The sequence below is a fragment of the Apteryx rowi genome, unplaced genomic scaffold, assembly GCF_003343035.1.
Source record: "Apteryx rowi isolate R43461 unplaced genomic scaffold, aptRow1 scaffold_90, whole genome shotgun sequence".
Classification (NCBI taxonomy): domain Eukaryota; kingdom Metazoa; phylum Chordata; class Aves; order Apterygiformes; family Apterygidae; genus Apteryx; species Apteryx rowi.
The window spans coordinates 2,476,440-2,492,321 of NW_020451205.1; the positions used below are offsets into that span (position 1 = coordinate 2,476,440).

Here is a 15,882-nt window from a genome sequence, read left to right on the forward strand (position 1 = left end):
GGGGCTGCCGGCAGCTTGCAGGGGTGCCTGGGGGTGCTGGCAGTCCGCGTGGGCGAAGAGGGTGCTGGAGACCTGTAAGGATGCGCCGGGGGTGCTGGCCGCCCGCAGGGGTGCCTGGGGGTGCTGTCAGTCCGCGCGGGTGCAGGGGGTCCGTGGGAGATGCTGGCAGCCCGCATGGGTGCCCGGGGTGCCTGGGGGTGCTAGCAGCCCACGTGGGTGCTCAGGAGTGCATGGGGGTGCTGGCAACTTGCATGGGTGCAGGGGGTGCTGGCAGCCCTCCTGGGTGTAGGGAGAGTGCCTGGGGGTGCTGGCAGCCCTCCTGGGTGCCCACGGGGGCGCTGGGGAGGGGCAGGGCTGTGGTGGCAGCCCACGTGGGTGCAGGGAGACACTAGCAGCCCACACGGGTGTCCAGGAGCACGAGGGGGTGCTGGCAGCCCACATGAGTGCAGGTGTTTCCAGCAGCCCGCCTGGGTGCCTAGGGGTGCGGAGGGATGCCCAGGGCCTGGATGGGTGCAGGGATGTGCTGGCAGCTTGCATGGGTGCCCTGGGGTGCCTGGAGCCCACGAGGGCTCAGGGGCAGTGCCTGGAGCCTGTGTGGGTGCCCAGGGGTGCATATGAGTGCTGGTAGTCTGCATGGGTGCAGGGGTATGTAGAGGTGCTGGCAGGCTGGATGGATGCCCAGGGGTGCCTGGTGGTGCTGGCAGCCCACATGCAGGGTGCAGGGCAGTCCGTGTGGGTGCATCGGAGTGTCCCCGGGTGCCGTGCAGCGTGCGAGGGTGCAGCTGGCCCTGGTGTGCACGGGGGCATAGGGAGCCTTGCGCCGTGCGAGGGTGCAGCCTGCGGGCAGGGTGCTGCGAGAGCACCACAGTGCGCATTGCCGCAGGGGCGCGCGAGATGGAGGGTGCCAGGGCTGCGTCGCTGTGCAGGGCATGGGGCGCATGGCACGAGGTGCCGCGGGGCAGCGTAGCGCATGTCGGACAGGAGGCTGCAGGATGCTCGGGGAGGCTTGTGCTGAGCAGCAGCCTGTAGGGAGAGGCAGGAACGGGGCCAGGGTCAGGCTGTGCCATGAAGTGGTGGAAAGACGGGAGTCCGCAGGTGGCGTGGGCTGCAGGAGCCCCTGCTATCGCAGGGAGGAGAGGGCCACTGCACAGGCTGGTGCCAGGGGAGTGGGACTGGCGAGAGAGCCAGCGCTTTAGAAAGATTTAAACACGCATGACAGCAAGAGGTGACAAATTTCTTGTGCAATTCCTTTAGCAAAGGCTCTTCCAAAGGACCGTTATCTGTTCTGTGTGTGGCCCCCACACAGCCAGAGAGAGCTGTCAGGAGCTTGACAAGTTGCATCATGCTTTTGATTTCTGGGATGGGGTTGTGACCCTAAAGGACAAATTGTTGTAAGCATATACAATTCTGCTTCCCTAGGCATTTCACTTGCCACAGTGAAATTGCTCGTGTGCGTAGGAAAAAACTACACATGAAAGTGGCCATAGAGTCAGGGTTACAGTGGAAACCAAATGTGGATGTTCCTGTCTTTGCTCTTTGTAAATGATGAGGAAATTATTTAGTGGGTTTTGCTTTGGTTTGAAATATCCACTGTGTGGAGGAGACAAGTTTTGCAGCTTCTTGTTGATTGCGGGGGAACGGAGTGCTTGCTCCCTGCTGCTACGCAACCTTTAATCCAGGAACAAAGCAGGCAAGTCATGATGATCAAATTTCCCTGGGTCTTCAAAGCAAAAAGCAGCTAGGCCTGCTTGGAAAAAAAAATTAAGGGGAATGATCAAGCAGACTAATGTAGCGGTGTTGCATTTTATCTAGAGAACGTCGCTGTCGAGTACTTCAAGTAACATGCCAAGTGTCCAGCCCCGCTGTGGGTTGAGGGGGGAGGAGGTGGTACAGCTGCCACTGTGCAATTACTCACATCAGAGCGCTTTGTTGAGTTGCCCTCTGTTCCCTGGGCTGATGGCTGTTTTTATTATTAATGAGAGACATACCACCAATTTACTGGCAAAAAGGGGTACTTAAGTTTTCCTGCCCTGGAAGGAATCAGTGAGTTATGTGAATATGGCTGTACGCTGTGTGGTGGAGGGAAGATTATTGGCAAGATAAGTGGGGAGAGACGGGGTGATCCCTGCCCATAGTAGCGGYGCTTTCCTGGCCGGACCCTGTCTCGGTGGCTCTGCTGCAGCTGGGGGCGACGCCTGACCTGCTCAGCTTGGCCTGAGAGAAATCTCTCCCTGTGCAAAAGGGATTAGGTGAAGTTATTTGGGTAGGGGGTCCAAGTCTGCCCCAGACTGCCACCTCAGAAACCCTTCCTTGCCCACTGCAGGTCCTTGGTGCTTTGCGAGGCCTCCCGGCRCCACTCCTGTCCCCCGGCAGGCCCAGCCTGTCACTCATGACGAATAGCTTCTGAAGCCGCCTTGTGTAAACTAAAGCYGTGGCTCTTCCAGGTCCCTGAGTGGCTGGATCACCTTGAATGCAGCCGAGCTTGTTCAGGGCCTGATCGTGTGGCTGGGCTGTGAGCTACAAGGTTATGCCGGAGTGATTTATGTGCTGACATTAGCTTGAGCMTGCCTCCCAGCATCCCTGCTTGCTGCCTCTCTGTACGCTGTTATTGCATAGCGCAATCCTTGCCCGGCTTTCTGCTTCGGGCGTTAGCCGTTGCTGCAGGAAATAAAGCGGCATTGCTGGGTATTGCTACGGCCCGTTTCTAACCGCTCCGGAGCAGTGCGGCTCCCTGGGTGCCCGGGATCTGGAGCAAGTGTCAGGTCTGGATTGAGCAAGCTCTGTTGCTCCCTGCTTAGCTTCGGTAGCAAGGCTGGACCTCACCAACCACTGTGGCTATTCACTTCACTGCATGTAGCGTCCGGGTTGTTGGAGTGGTGGTGTGAGAGGAGCAGGTCCAGCTGTCGTGTGGACTGCCTGTGGGTGGCCAGGCCTTGGGGATGGAGCAGGTCTGGAGGGGCCTGCGCTGAATTTGCCCCACACTARCAAACGTGTGGGTCCCCCTTGGCAGGGCCATGGCGTTGTCACTGTTGTTTGGAGTTGGGCAGATCCGGACTCCCATTCCTCTCTGATAAATCAGTCTGATGTTGGGTGCGTGGCCATCATCAGACCTGTTTGGGAAGCTGGTATTGAAGCAGGGGTTAGATCTGAGGCAATGAGGGTGGTGGGGGTGGACAGACATCCCAGCACAGCGAGAGCTGCAGCTCTGCAGCAGCTAATGCTGGTTCCTCTCGGGTTTGCCGCCCCCAGGTCCCACTTGCTGCGTGTTGCGCCAGCGCTGGTGCTCGCGTGACCTGACGGGGAGCACGCGGAGCTGTCTGGCAGGAAACGAGCCCATCTGTGGTAGCAGCATTTCTCTGCCGCTTCCGCCTGGCTGGGGGCCAGGTCTCCACCAGCAGTGGTGGGGGAAGGAGGGGATGGGGCAGGGTCCTGGGAGGTGACATCCAGGGGGTGCCTGGGAGGTGACATCCAGGGAGCTGCCAGTCTGGGTGGTGACATCCCAGAGGAGCCTGGAGGCAGGTGCCTAGTCCCATGGCTCTTTGGCAGAGGGTTGTCCCTGCCTGGGGCAGCCAGCAGATGCTGCTCGTTAGCTGTGTGTCCTGTTCTACCTGGTGACAAAGCAGTCCCCGTGGTTCCTGACACCTTCCTCTTGGAGCATCCCTCTGAAGCTGGGGCAGGTGCGGTGCAGCCGGCAGTGAGAGCCGCTGCGAGCCAGCAGCGGGTGCAGAAGGAACGAGTCCTGCGGCCGAGGGAAGTCACAAGGGAAGTCTGGAGCAGGCAGAGCAGGGCTGAGCTCCTGAGGCAGTGGGAGGTGCTGGGGAAGGGAGGCAGYGTGTGCCCTTGCCGCTGCCGGACCACTAACGGCAGCAGGGTGGGAACCAGACCGGAGGTGCCGGGAAGCCCATGGTGAGCTTTACCGTGCCGGACGTGGCCRCGAGTTGTGGCTTTGCGTGTAGGGGGCAAGCAGGACTCTGGTAAGCTGGAGCGATGATCAGTAGTTTTGTTTTTTTATTAGAACGCTTTTCTGCAAGCCCTCCCTGCTGAAAGGATGTGGTGAAGGCTGTGCGCAGCTCTTGCACGCACTCTTCCCCGAAGTGCTGTCCGAAGCCTGCTGAGATAGTTTTGCTGCCTCTTCTGCTCCATGCCGGCATATGTGGTGTGCTCGTCAGCTGTCTCCCTGCTGGGGAAGGGGGTGGCACGGCCGGGCAGGCACCCGTGGGAGGGAGGCTAGGCTGCAGCGGGGCCTTGAAGGTGTTGGGCAGAGCGTGGGGAAGGAAATCAGGGCTTCTCGGGCACGTAGCTGGAGGATGTCGGAAGAGAAACTTGTGTGTCCGTGGGCACTTCGTGGCACCTGGAAGCTCTGCTCTGCCTGGCGCGTCCCCTCCCTGCCGTCCTGCCTGTCTGGCGTGCCCGACATGTAATGTCCATGGGCTGGGGATTTAGGACGAGCCTTTGAGTCACCGGCAGAGTCTAGGGCAGGGCCGGGAGGTGAACTTGAGTTTCTGGATTTTCGGTTCACTGTTGCGTCCACAGCTCTCGTCCTCCTCTTCCCCCTTTCCGGCAGTTGCTCCTTCCTTATTTTGCCCATTGCCCTTAGCACTGCTCTCTGGTGGCCCCGCGTTTGCCGAGCATCGCCGGAGGAGCCAGCGCTTCCTGGGGGTTGTTGCCATGGGGGTGGAGCAGTGCAGCTCTCACAGGGCTAGTGAAACCCAGAAGGATTAATCAGTAACTAGGCTGCTTCCTTGTGAGTGCCTGCGCGAGCAGGGGAGAAGGTCTCAGCCCCGGGCTGGTACCATCCGCGGGGCTGCGAGGGGCTCTCGCCTGGCAGCAAAGCTGCTGCGATGTCCATGTCAGCATGACCGCCGGCTCCTTTGACAGTGCGACCTGGTGCTCCGAACCCTGTTCTCTCCCTTTAGTTTTTCTCCAGCCACCCTTCCGTTTGCCTGCTTTGCTGATGCACTGTCCTAAGAGGAAGCAAGTGGTTTTTTTGGGAGGGGTGTACGTGTAGCGGGAGCCAGCAAGGTGTGCAAAAGCAGTGGGAGCTCTTCAGGGTTAATCTGGGAATTAAAACAGCTGAGTGCTTTTTAGCTTAAGCCAAGAGGCAGGAGACTTTTGTCTTTTGTGGATGCTAACTTTGGTGCTTCTGGCTTGTAGGATTACTCTGGGTATTGCTCTGGAATAAGAGCACTGGATTTCTTGAGCTCCGAAGGCCCCTGAGCGCTTCCGTGACTCTGTGTCCTTCGGTGGCTTGTTGTCAGGCACATGGACTGTGCTCCAGCCCATGGGCATCAAAAACCTTTGCTCTGCCTAATTTAAAAAAAAAAAAAAAGCTAGGAAACTTTCTCTGCTCTGGCAAGGGCAAGGTGTTACCCTGCAGCAAAATCTCTGCAGGGGCTAAAAGCGGTTTCTCTTTCACAGCCCCAGTTTGGAGCACGGGGGTTGGGGACCCACTGAGGCACAGCCCCATCCCTGCCYGCTGCGTTCGGCTCTCTGTGCTTCCAGGCGGCGTGCATGTCTCCATCGCCTCGTCGAAGCGGGCAGGTGGGTTGTGTCCAGGCGGCTGTTCCTGCCGGTTTCCAAGCCCATCCCATGTGGGTGTGCCAGAAATGGGGGCACGAGCCTGCGGGAAGAGCCAGAGGGAACACACCGTGGGCCTTTGACCTCGGGAGATGCCAGCTCTGTGATTGCTTGAGTGGGCAGGGAATGCGTGCTGTATAAAAGCCCTCAAGGAGAGCTTGCTCCAGCAGTGCGAGCTGGGCTCTCCTGAGGGATGGCTGCTCCCAAGGAGGCTGAGATGGGGGGCACAGAGCTAAGCGTCACCGCAAGCCCTGACGCGGCTCCCTCCGCAGGTACCATGTCTACCCGGCGGCTCCGCAGCGAGGACTACAATGACTACAGCTCCACGGACGTCACGCCGGAAGGGAGCCCGCCTGGGGGCATAAACGGTTTTGCCCATCCTGAGTCCTACCAGCGCTTCGGGGAGACCAATGGGACAACGTGAGTGCCTCTTCCCTCCCCGCCAGACCAGCGGCTTGCGTGGCTCGTGGGGGAGGCGGGCAGGGGGAGGAGGAGGTGACGACAGTGCCATGCTGCCATGATGTGTGCCGGAGGGTGGTGGAGCCGTGTTCGTACGGGGAATCCCTCTGTGGGAGCAGAGCTGCCGTCGCAGGGACAAGCACGCAGCCCGCAAGCGCACGTCATGGGGGCAGAGACATGCTCCGTAGCGTGGCCGCCCTGGCTGGGCGCTGTTTCCTGATGAAGCCTGGCTCGCAGGCAGCAGGAGGTGTTTTAGATGCTTTCCCCAATATCCCCCTGCTCTAGTGAGGTTTGTGGAGCTGTGGAAAGCAGGCAGCGTGCCCAGCTTCAGAAGATGCCTGGGCTTATTGCAGTCATGGCCTGGGGACTTCCTCTTGCCTGATTCACACAGAAGGGCAGACCAGGCTTACTTGACATCAAAACTGTACTGGCTGATAAAATTTGAGGCCTCTTTTATCCTGCTGAGTAGGGGCAGCATCTCCTGAGCATTACCAGAGGATGCTGATGTCTCTACTCCAAGGAGGCTTGATGATTTGGACCATGCGACCCAGGGAGTTTCTGATCACGCAGCCACGCGGTGCTGAGCTGAGCTCTCATTGGGTTTGCCTGGAAGCAGGTTCAGCAAATACCCAGCCAAAAGCTGTTTGCTTAGTCTTTGCCTCCAGTCCTCCCTGGCTCCTATGCAGAGCCCAGCTGAATTCAGCGGAGGTGGTCTCGACCTCCGGATGTGTTTGCCACAGCTGTGTATAGACCGAGACCGTATGGTCTGGGTGTGGGCTCCTGCTGATGCTTGTGGTGATCTCCATATCTTTCCTCTCTCAGATGGTACCAGACCTTGATCCACCTCTTGAAAGGGAATATTGGCACAGGTCTGCTGGGGCTGCCTCTGGCTGTGAAGAACGCTGGCATCTTGGTAAGGTGTCCAGCTTGCGCTGGGCCAGCTTGCACTGCCAGTGTTATGGCTCATCCCCCCACTGAGCTGCCTCCTGGTGCTCACCGGCTTGCAAGCATTCACACCTTGGACTCTTACTTGTCTCGTTTCCTGCTATGGCTGTGCTGGTTGCTCCTATATCGCGTTAGCTGATGTAGATAAGTTCAGCATGTGAGACTGAGCTGTGGTTTCCTCTGCTCAGGGTCAAGCAGGGAGCTGGGCTTTGCTTCCACACTGAGCTGGGTGTTGCCTTGCTGTTCTCCCAGTGTCAGCTCCTTTCTCGCTGATGGCAGAATGGTCCGTACTGCGCTCAAATGGCATCTCCGCTCCCTCGTCCTGTGGGTGGCAGGTTCCACCTTGGTATGTCCCCAGCCTGTCTGTGCTGAGCACACTGTGTGACCTCTGCAGCTCCCGGGAGTTGAGCACACATCTAACAAGCCCTACAGATCATCAGTGAAGCCCTGCAAAGTGAGAACGCAGTGTGTTTGCCTCTGTGTGGTTTCACCTGGGCTGAGCCAGCCTCGCAGGTCTGAATTTTGGCCAAGATTCACGGATGTGATGCAGCCTTGCTGTCTGAGGGCTGAGACTGCATTTGGCAGTCAAACGTAGCAGCCCTGGGACGCTGTCACTTCTCTCTGCCGCTTTTGTTGTGGTGCTCAGCTCCTCAGTGGCTGCAGCATGCCCCAGCGCTGGCTGGCTGGCTGTGTGAGAGAGGGGTGGCTCACTGCTCTTCTCTGGATTTCTTTGCTCGGGAGTGTAGCGTTCCCGTTGTTCAGATTAAAAAAAGAAAATTTCCTTCCTCCAACCAGGTTGTGACCTCCTCCCTGGCACCTGTATAATAATGAAGTGCAAGATGGAGAGTTTAAAAAGCAGTTCTTAAAATGCTTTGCTATGGCCAAACTGCCCCAACTTGCTTGCTTTGCATCATTTCTGCCAAGTTCATGACTTTTCTGTAGGGATTATTTGGTACTGGGGTGGGCTAGTTCCCAGGGAGGAGAACTGGAGCTCCTGTTGGCTCTGCAGTGGCATTTCACTAGAGTTTTCTGGGCTCAGGTACTAAGTTTGGTTTTTGTCTGCAAGTAAAACCCATCCTGCAGCTCTGGCTTTGGCCGTCAGAGTGCAGCCTTCCCTCTCTCCTTCTGTGCAGTTAGGGCCTCTGAGTCTGTTTGTGATGGGAGTTGTTGCTGTGCACTGTATGAGCATCCTGGTGAAATGCGCTCATCACTTCTGCTACAGGTAAGGAGCACTCTAGCACTCAGCACTGCTCCCTAATCCCTGTGCAGTGCCTGGAGCATGCTGTCACCCAGGGAGCCTGGCCCTGTGCCGTGACAGGCTCGTAGTGCTGAGCTGCCGCCCGCCTTCGCATGTGCCCTAGGATGCAGAATGACGGTATTGAACCCTTTCCCCCACTGAAGTGGGACTGCATTGCTCGGCTCTGGTGGAAACCCTCCTCTGCTGCATCTGTAGCAGTTCAGCAGTCTTGAGAGTGCACGCAGCAGTGCCTGTGCTATCCTCTGAGTGGGAGAGGAGCCGAGCAGAGTCCCGGAGGCTCGCCCATGGGCCCTGGGTGCTGGAGGGATGTCTGTAGCTGGGACTTCTGTCTCTGGCTCTCCAGCTTGCGGATGGTTTCAGGGCTTCCCATCCTTTCTGAGCGCACACCTGAGGGGTTCAGAAGGGGTTCAGAAGCTCATATAATGCCTGTCCAGAATAAATGGGGAAGTGTTACAGGAGCTGCCTCTGGTGAAATATCACTCAGCAGCTGCTTCTGGACTTTTTCCACAGAAACTTTTTTTCCTTTAACGTTGTTATTTGCCTTGGAGACCAACAAATGGGGCCAACATGACACCCTTTCTTTCTCTCTCCTCTGGACAGATTCCAGAAGCAGTTTGTGGACTATGGGGGCGCCGTGATGTATGGACTGGAGTCAACTCCTAGTGCTTGGCTTCGGACACACGCCATCTGGGGAAGGTACACCTTCTCCTCTCCTTCTGGAGAGGAGGCTTTTCTTTAAACCCAGAGCTAGCTGCAGCTGAGACGAAAGAGCTGACTGGTCTCTGAACTGTGCTGGCAGATGATCATCAGAAATAATAAATGTTATTTTGCTCATCTGCCCTGAGTGGTAGATGTCTCCCAGGGAGTGTAACACTGGGCCCTTTGATGCAGTCCTGTCCTGAGAAGATCAGGTTCCTACAGAACATCCCCATCCAGATGTGACTTAGGGGATGTGTCCTGTCTTTAGAGTTATACTAAAGGAGTGGGAGAAATATGCCTTCTTTGCAGCATAAGGAAGAAGGAGTAAATAATGTGTACTACAGTACTGGTCCATCTTCATGTTAATCAGTGAGCACTGAGGTCTAACAGCTGCTTCAGRGATGCTTCCAGCCTTATGAATATAGGCGCATCAGATGCTGGAAACATCTACCTATTCCTGTGTCTGGGGATTGTTGTCTCCAGCTGTGGTGATGGTTCAGCTGCAGACTGGAGATTATAAACCCAAGGGGGGGCAGTGAGCAGGGCCTTTCAACCTGGAGACTTTCCTGCTGAGGCTGGTCCTAGTCCTATCTGAGATGCCATCTGAGACCAGCCTGAGGTCTGTGAGGTTAGATGGAGATGCAATGCTCCTTCTGAGCGTTGAAGAAAAGTGACCCGGGTATGCTCTGGCTTGCATACATCAGCCCTGTAGGAAAGGAACATTGCTGCAGTGTTTGAGCCTAATCTCCAGGCTCAAAGGGTGCAGGACAGGCAAAGTCCAGTCTTATCTACTGACCTCTCTAATAAACAATCTTTTTTCTTCCCTAGGCGTGTAGTGGGACTCTTCCTGATCCTCACTCAGTTGGGTTTTTGCTGCGTCTACTTCGTCTTTCTAGCTGACAATCTGAAACAGGTTAGACTTGCCCCTTTTTTTCCTGTAAACAAGAGACAGACAGGAGGGGAGAAGTCCTCTGATTTGGGAGGTGGGTGTGAAGAAGCTTAGTGCTGTTACAGCCTTGTTCTTTGAGGAAAGTCCATTTTCCATAACTGATGTTTCTCTGGAAGGTATAACTCCTCTGCCCAATTATTTTAGAGGATCAGTTTTCCTGTTAAGTTGGCCAGAGAGGACAGGTTCGTTCAAGAGAATCCCTGCGAGTTTCTTCTGTTTAAAAAAGCATTAGACCCATCCATGTCCCTCAGGCGAAACGGAGGCCAAGTGCTGTAGAAGGCATGTAGGAATGAGGTCAACACAGTGATTGCTCCTTTGATAACCTGCCCAGCTTGGTCAGTTGGTTTATTGATACCATATGTAGACAATAATGGCTCCTGGGACCTGATGTGAACTTCTCCCCTCCCTTTTTTGGACCCATTTATATTCCCATTTCTTGCCTCATCCTGTGGCAGTGATTCTATAGCTTAATTACATGTTGCATGGAAAGAAGTTCCTTCTGCCAGGCATCAGTAGGAAATAAACAGAAACAGCTTAACTGTATGCTGCTTAACTCTTGAGCTGTAAAAAAAAACCTGGGAATAAGAAGTCCCTGTTCTCAGCCTCTGCACAACTCAAGGCCTCATAGACCCGTTYAGCGTTGTTCCCCTCCTCCCTTCTCTCCCTGCAAACTTCTGCTCCTCTTACAGATGTAACACAGCAGCAATTCAGTCGCACTCACCATGGCAATAGCCTTCATCAGCCAGATCTTCCCTGTTCATTCACTGCTAAAGCTGAGGGGCTTTTACTGAATTGCTGTGGTTGGGGGAGCCCTCTCTTGAACTCCTTCCCTGCACATTGTGATTACTTGGCTGCTGTATTTCCCTGGAGCAGAAAGCTGGCTCCAAGGCTGAGCTTTTGTGAGGAGGGAGCAGGATTTGTTTACTGCCTAAACTTTAGGAAAAACCTTCTGGAAAGGAAAATTCAGACTGTTTAACTTCAGGCTGGTGCTGTGCATGACAAGAGAGCAGAGAGGACAGATGGATCCCTCTATCATGAGGGAATGGTGCTTTTTTGGCTCACAGAGAACTCTTCAGATCTTGTGTGAAGCCATTCAGGGCAGTGAGCTAGCAGATGGGCTCTCATGCAGACTGTGCAATATGGAGGCTCACTTAGAAATAGGTAACTGCAAAGCTTCAGAGGTGGCTTCTCGGAGACCCCTGCGGGAGTGTGGGGGTTTCTCTAAGCAGCTTCTCTTCAAATGGCTGCGATGTCAGAGAGGAGCTGCTCTGGAAGTCAGTGGGCAGAGGATGAAAGGCAAGCTCTGCCTCCACTCTGCAAGCAACAGCCRAGGAGGTTCCCTTCATCTTGCCTTGTGGGATTGCTTGTAGGAGTAAACGTGTGAACACTGAGGATCTGATGCCAAACACCCCCACTCTAAGTGAGGTGGTGTCCTGGGGGAAAGGGGCTGTGAAGCAGCCCACACACCTGCTGTCAGTTGGCTGGCTTTGGAGGAAAACCCTGCCCGTCCTCCGAGCGGGGTGCAAGCGTTGTTTGTGGGTGTTGCTTTGGTGCTGGGCTGCATCTCTCGTAGTGGCCAGGAGGCAGGTAGTTTGTGGACACTGGGGTCTGTTGAGATCCTTCCACGGGACTCTCCACGGCCCTGAGACATCCAGGGAGGTGGGTGCCAGCTAACATTTTGATGTGCTGAGTGCTGGTGGGAGTGAGAAGGCTGAAAATATCCTCATCTGGGTCTTGTTCACATCCCAGCAGGATCTTTCCCTCTGCTGGGGTAGGGGGAAGCAGCAATTTGGGGTATCTGTAAAACCAGACAAAGGTGTTGAGGTCATTAGAGCTTCAGGAGTGGGGAAGAGGAGCCAGAGCAGGTTGAATTCCTGGGGGSTTTACAGCCCTTTTGTGGTCTCCTATCACTTGAAGGAGTCCTCTGTTTCCTCAGGGCAGAAAATGTGTGTTTGCAGGGACTGTTTTATCTTTGCAGCAGCCTTCTCCATGTCACTCTGAGAGCAGGAGTGAGCTTGAGGCAATGGTTAGTCAGGTGCACATGCATGAGGCTGGACTGCTGCTGGTGCACTGACCCCTGCTAGCAGCCCGTTGTTGCTCTTTCAAGACAGGCTTCTTCCTACAGAGACCCCTCTCGTTGCTGAGCAGTCTTGAAGGTTGAATGTTGGCTCAGACTGCAAATCAAATTTGCAAAATCRCTGAAAATCCAAGCCATTTCAGGCCACAAACGGGAACCCCCTTGGCCTAGGTTTTGGAATTTTTGGGGTGGGGAGAGGGAAGTGTAACTTGGTCTTTCTTGCTGTGCTGAGCAGTGTGTTAGGTGGGGAGCAGTGGTGCAGGTGGCACCTTGGGCAAGGTGCTGCTGCACGGGGCAGAGCTTTGCTTTGGAAAACTGCTTCTGAGCAAGCCACAGTGAGGCAAAGCAGGACGAGGGCTTGGAGAAAACACTGCTCTGCAGGGTACCATGTCTCTGTGCTGCCTTCTCTCACAGATAATGCTGATTTGCGCATAAGCTCTCCTCTGGCACAGGACTTGCTCAGGACCAAGTTAAATTCGTTTGTACACAGCCCTTTGCTGCAGTGACCAGACAACACCTGGTACCTGAACTAACTCTTTCATGGCTGGTTTTATTAGTGATCTGAAATGTGTCCATGTCCTCGGAAGGGATGGTGCAGCCATCCGACTGTTGGGGTAAATTTGCCTCTAGAGATGAAAGCATAGCCTGGAGGGCCTTTGGGATGAAAGAGCACAAAGGAAAGTATGATTTCCCCTGGGAAGTGCAGGATCGGGGATCAGCAGTAGATACCAGATCTCCTTACACGGTGTCTGTTCTCCAGGCCTGTGGTGTAATGGCTTGGCTCTTCTGCCTGGAAAGAAAGCACTGGGCAGTTGACAGGGTGCATGGTTTTGAGTGCAACGTGATACAGCAAGAGGAAAGGGATCTTTAAGAAAATAGCACTTAATGCCTCTTTCCTCTCCTGTCAACTTGCCATGTGAGCTATGCAAACCACCCTCTGCCTTAGAGCAGGTGTGTGATGGTAGCCGGGGGGGCGCAGAGCGGTGCACTCGGTTGCTGAGTTTGTGTGCTCAGGGAGCCTGGGCCTTGGCAATTTTCTCAACTGAGAGGCAGTAGCTGTTCCCATATGTGCTCCTTGTGAGGTAACGTGGATTTGGTTAGAAACCATGTGCCCCGGTGGCTTTAAAACTTGTATTGCTTTGTTTTCAAACAACTTATTATGTAAATGAGCTGATGGGGTAGTAGTCTGACCTGCCTGGGATGGGCTGACAACATCCATAGTTGTCTAGACCCGTGCTATGGGGTTCGTCAAGTATTCCTATGCTTCCTCAGGTCATATCTGCAGCAAACGGTACTACCAATGACTGCAGCTCAAACAAAACTGTGGCCATGACCCCCACGATGGACTCCCGGCTCTACATGGTTTCTCTGCTGCCTTTTGTGGTGCTGCTCACATTTATCCAGAACCTGAAGGTCCTGTCCATCTTCTCCATGCTGGCTAACGTGGCCATGCTTGGCAGCCTCGTCGTGATCTACCAGTACATCATCAGGGTATGTGCGTGGGCCAAGCCAGATTGACTTCCCTCTGTCATTTCTGTGATGTCTTGTGCTTTAGCAGTCAAGTTATTCTCCACAGAAGGAGGGAGCTTGGCAATAAATTCCAGGCTGAGGTATTTGGAGACCATGGGGTTGCAGCAGTGGTGTGGCATAGCGCACACAGTGGGAGCACAGCCCTGTGCACTCCCATGGGCGCAACGGTTCACCCTCTGCTTCTGTGCAGCTTTCCAGGCTGGCAAGTGGCTGTGACAGGGAGCTATGGGAATGGGCCAGGTCCTCCCCTTCCTTTTTGTGTCTGAACCGTGTGGGCTTTTTTCCAGGGCATTCCTGATCCCAGTGACCTGCCTCTAGCAGCAGCCTGGAAGACCTACCCGCTGTTCTTTGGCACTGCGATCTTTGCTTTTGAAGGCATTGGAGTGGTAAGTGTTGGCTTGTGGCAGCAGGACTGACTGTGCAGGAGGCTGAGCCCATGCTTGTACTTGCTGCAGCACCTGTTCTGCGTTGCAGCTGTATTTGCAGAGGAACTTCTCTGACGGTAGCCCAAATACTGGATGATGCTGTTCATTTTAGCCTCCAGGCTATCTTCTGGGTCAAACTTTGTTGCTTCCATCTGAGACTGGAGGAGCACAAGCTCTGAACCTCAGAAGCTTGTTTGCTTCTTTGAAGATGTCTGTATCTGGCACTAAATTGGGCTCTCCTAGGAACTTTATTGGAAGCTGCCTTTGGCTCTGCTCACTGGCCTGTGAGGGAGGATTCCTGATTCTTGTTACCAGCCTGAATCCTGAAGCTGCCTAGTGGGAGGCTGAAAAGCATGACAAAAAAATGTGATCTATTTCTCCCCATTCTGCTAGCAAGGCAAAGTGATCTCCCTTTAGCAGCCACTTGGCTCCAGTCTGCTATGGTGCTAAATTTGCTTGTACCTCTCATACAAGATGCTGTAAATAGACTGACTGTGTCTATGAAAAAGCTGGGTGGGTGGAGTGCTTAATGGCTCGCTAAGATGTTGTGGGCTATTTCCGGGAGCTCCCTTCAAAGGAGGAAAAAATGTTTTCATCTCTTAATATAAACTGGCTGTGTAAACACAGGGATCGAGAATGCCAAATCCATTATACGGAGGAGTATTTACAGAATGCTCTGCCCAGCACTGAGGGCTCTTGCAAGCAGTAAGGCACAAATGCTCTCTTCCTAGCACAGCTTGGAGGTGAGGAAGCAAATACAGGCATACCTCAGAGATATTGTGGGTTCGGTTCCGGACCACCGCAATAAAGCGAATATCGCAATAAAGTGAGTCACACAAATTTTTTTGTTTCCCAGTGCATATAAAAGTTATGTTTACACTATACTATAGTCTATTGTCTGCAATAGCATTATGTCTAAAAAAAACAATGTACATACCTTAATTAAAAAATACTTTATTGCTAAAAAATGTTAACCATCATCTGAGCCTTCAGTGAGTTGTAATCTTTTTGCTGATGGAGGATTTTGCCTCGATGTTGATGGCTGCTGACTGATCAGGGTGGTCATTGCTGAAAGCTGGGGTGGCTGTGGCAGTTTCTTAAAACAAGACAGCAATGAAGTTTGCTGCATCAATTGACCCTTCCTTTCACGAAGGATTTCTCTGTAGCATGCAATGCTGTTTGATAGCATTTTGCCCACAATAGAACTTCTTTCAAAATTGGATTAAGTCCTCTCAAACCCTGCTGCTGATTTATCAACTAAGTTTATGTAATATTCTAAATCTTTTGTTGTCATTTCAACAATGTTCACAGCATCTTCACCAGGAGCAGATTCCATCTCAAGAAACCACTTTCTTCATCCATAAGAAGCAACTCCTCATCTGTTAAAGTTTTATCATGAGATTGCAGCAATTCAGTCCCATCTTCAGGCTCCACTTCTAATTCTAGTTCTCTTGCTATTTCCACCACACCTGTAGTTACTTCCTCTACTGAAGTCTTGAACCCCTCAAAGTCATCCATGAGAGTTGGAATCAACTAACTCATTAAGCTTAATCATTTCTAGCTTTTGATTTAAAGTGAGAGATGTACGACTCTTCCTTTCACTTGAACACTTAGAGGCCATTGTAGGGTTATTAATTGGCCTAATTTCAATATTGTTGTGTCTCGGGGAACAGGGAGGCCCAAAGAGGGGGAGAGAGACGGGGGAACGGCCAGTCAGTGGAGCAGTCAGAACACACGCAACATTTATCAATTAAGTTCGCAGTCTTATATGGGCACAGTTTGTGGCGCCCCAAAACAATCACAATAGTAACATCAAATATCATTGATCACAGATCACCATAACAGATATAATTATAATGAAAAAGTTTGAAATATTGCAAGAATTACCAAAATGTGACACGGACACGAAGTGAGCACATGCTTTTGGAAATATGGCACTGATAGACTTGCTCGATGAAGGATT

General features: G+C 53.5%; 1 protein-coding gene across 3 annotated transcripts in view; it reads left to right on the top strand.

Moving 5' to 3' along the window:
* The first annotated feature begins 2,444 nt into the window (after positions 1 to 2,444).
* LOC112978144 (proton-coupled amino acid transporter 1-like) overlaps positions 2,445 to 15,882 on the top strand; it is a 29,164-nt gene continuing 15,726 nt past the window's right edge. The window contains exons 1-9 of one of the 3 annotated variants that reach the window (XM_026091332.1): positions 2,445 to 2,524; positions 5,419 to 5,541; positions 5,850 to 5,997; positions 6,859 to 6,949; positions 8,115 to 8,203; positions 8,840 to 8,935; positions 9,767 to 9,851; positions 13,237 to 13,455; positions 13,782 to 13,880. In XM_026091332.1, the coding sequence (XP_025947117.1) occupies positions 5,855 to 5,997; positions 6,859 to 6,949; positions 8,115 to 8,203; positions 8,840 to 8,935; positions 9,767 to 9,851; positions 13,237 to 13,455; positions 13,782 to 13,880 (822 nt within the window). In that variant the 5' untranslated portion in view covers positions 2,445 to 2,524; positions 5,419 to 5,541; positions 5,850 to 5,854. Of the gene's footprint in view, positions 2,525 to 3,584; positions 3,975 to 5,418; positions 5,542 to 5,849; positions 5,998 to 6,858; positions 6,950 to 8,064; positions 8,204 to 8,839; positions 8,936 to 9,766; positions 9,852 to 13,236; positions 13,456 to 13,781; positions 13,881 to 15,882 lie in introns of those variants that run through there. The other 2 variants (XM_026091331.1, XM_026091333.1) reach the window with 2 other exon arrangements.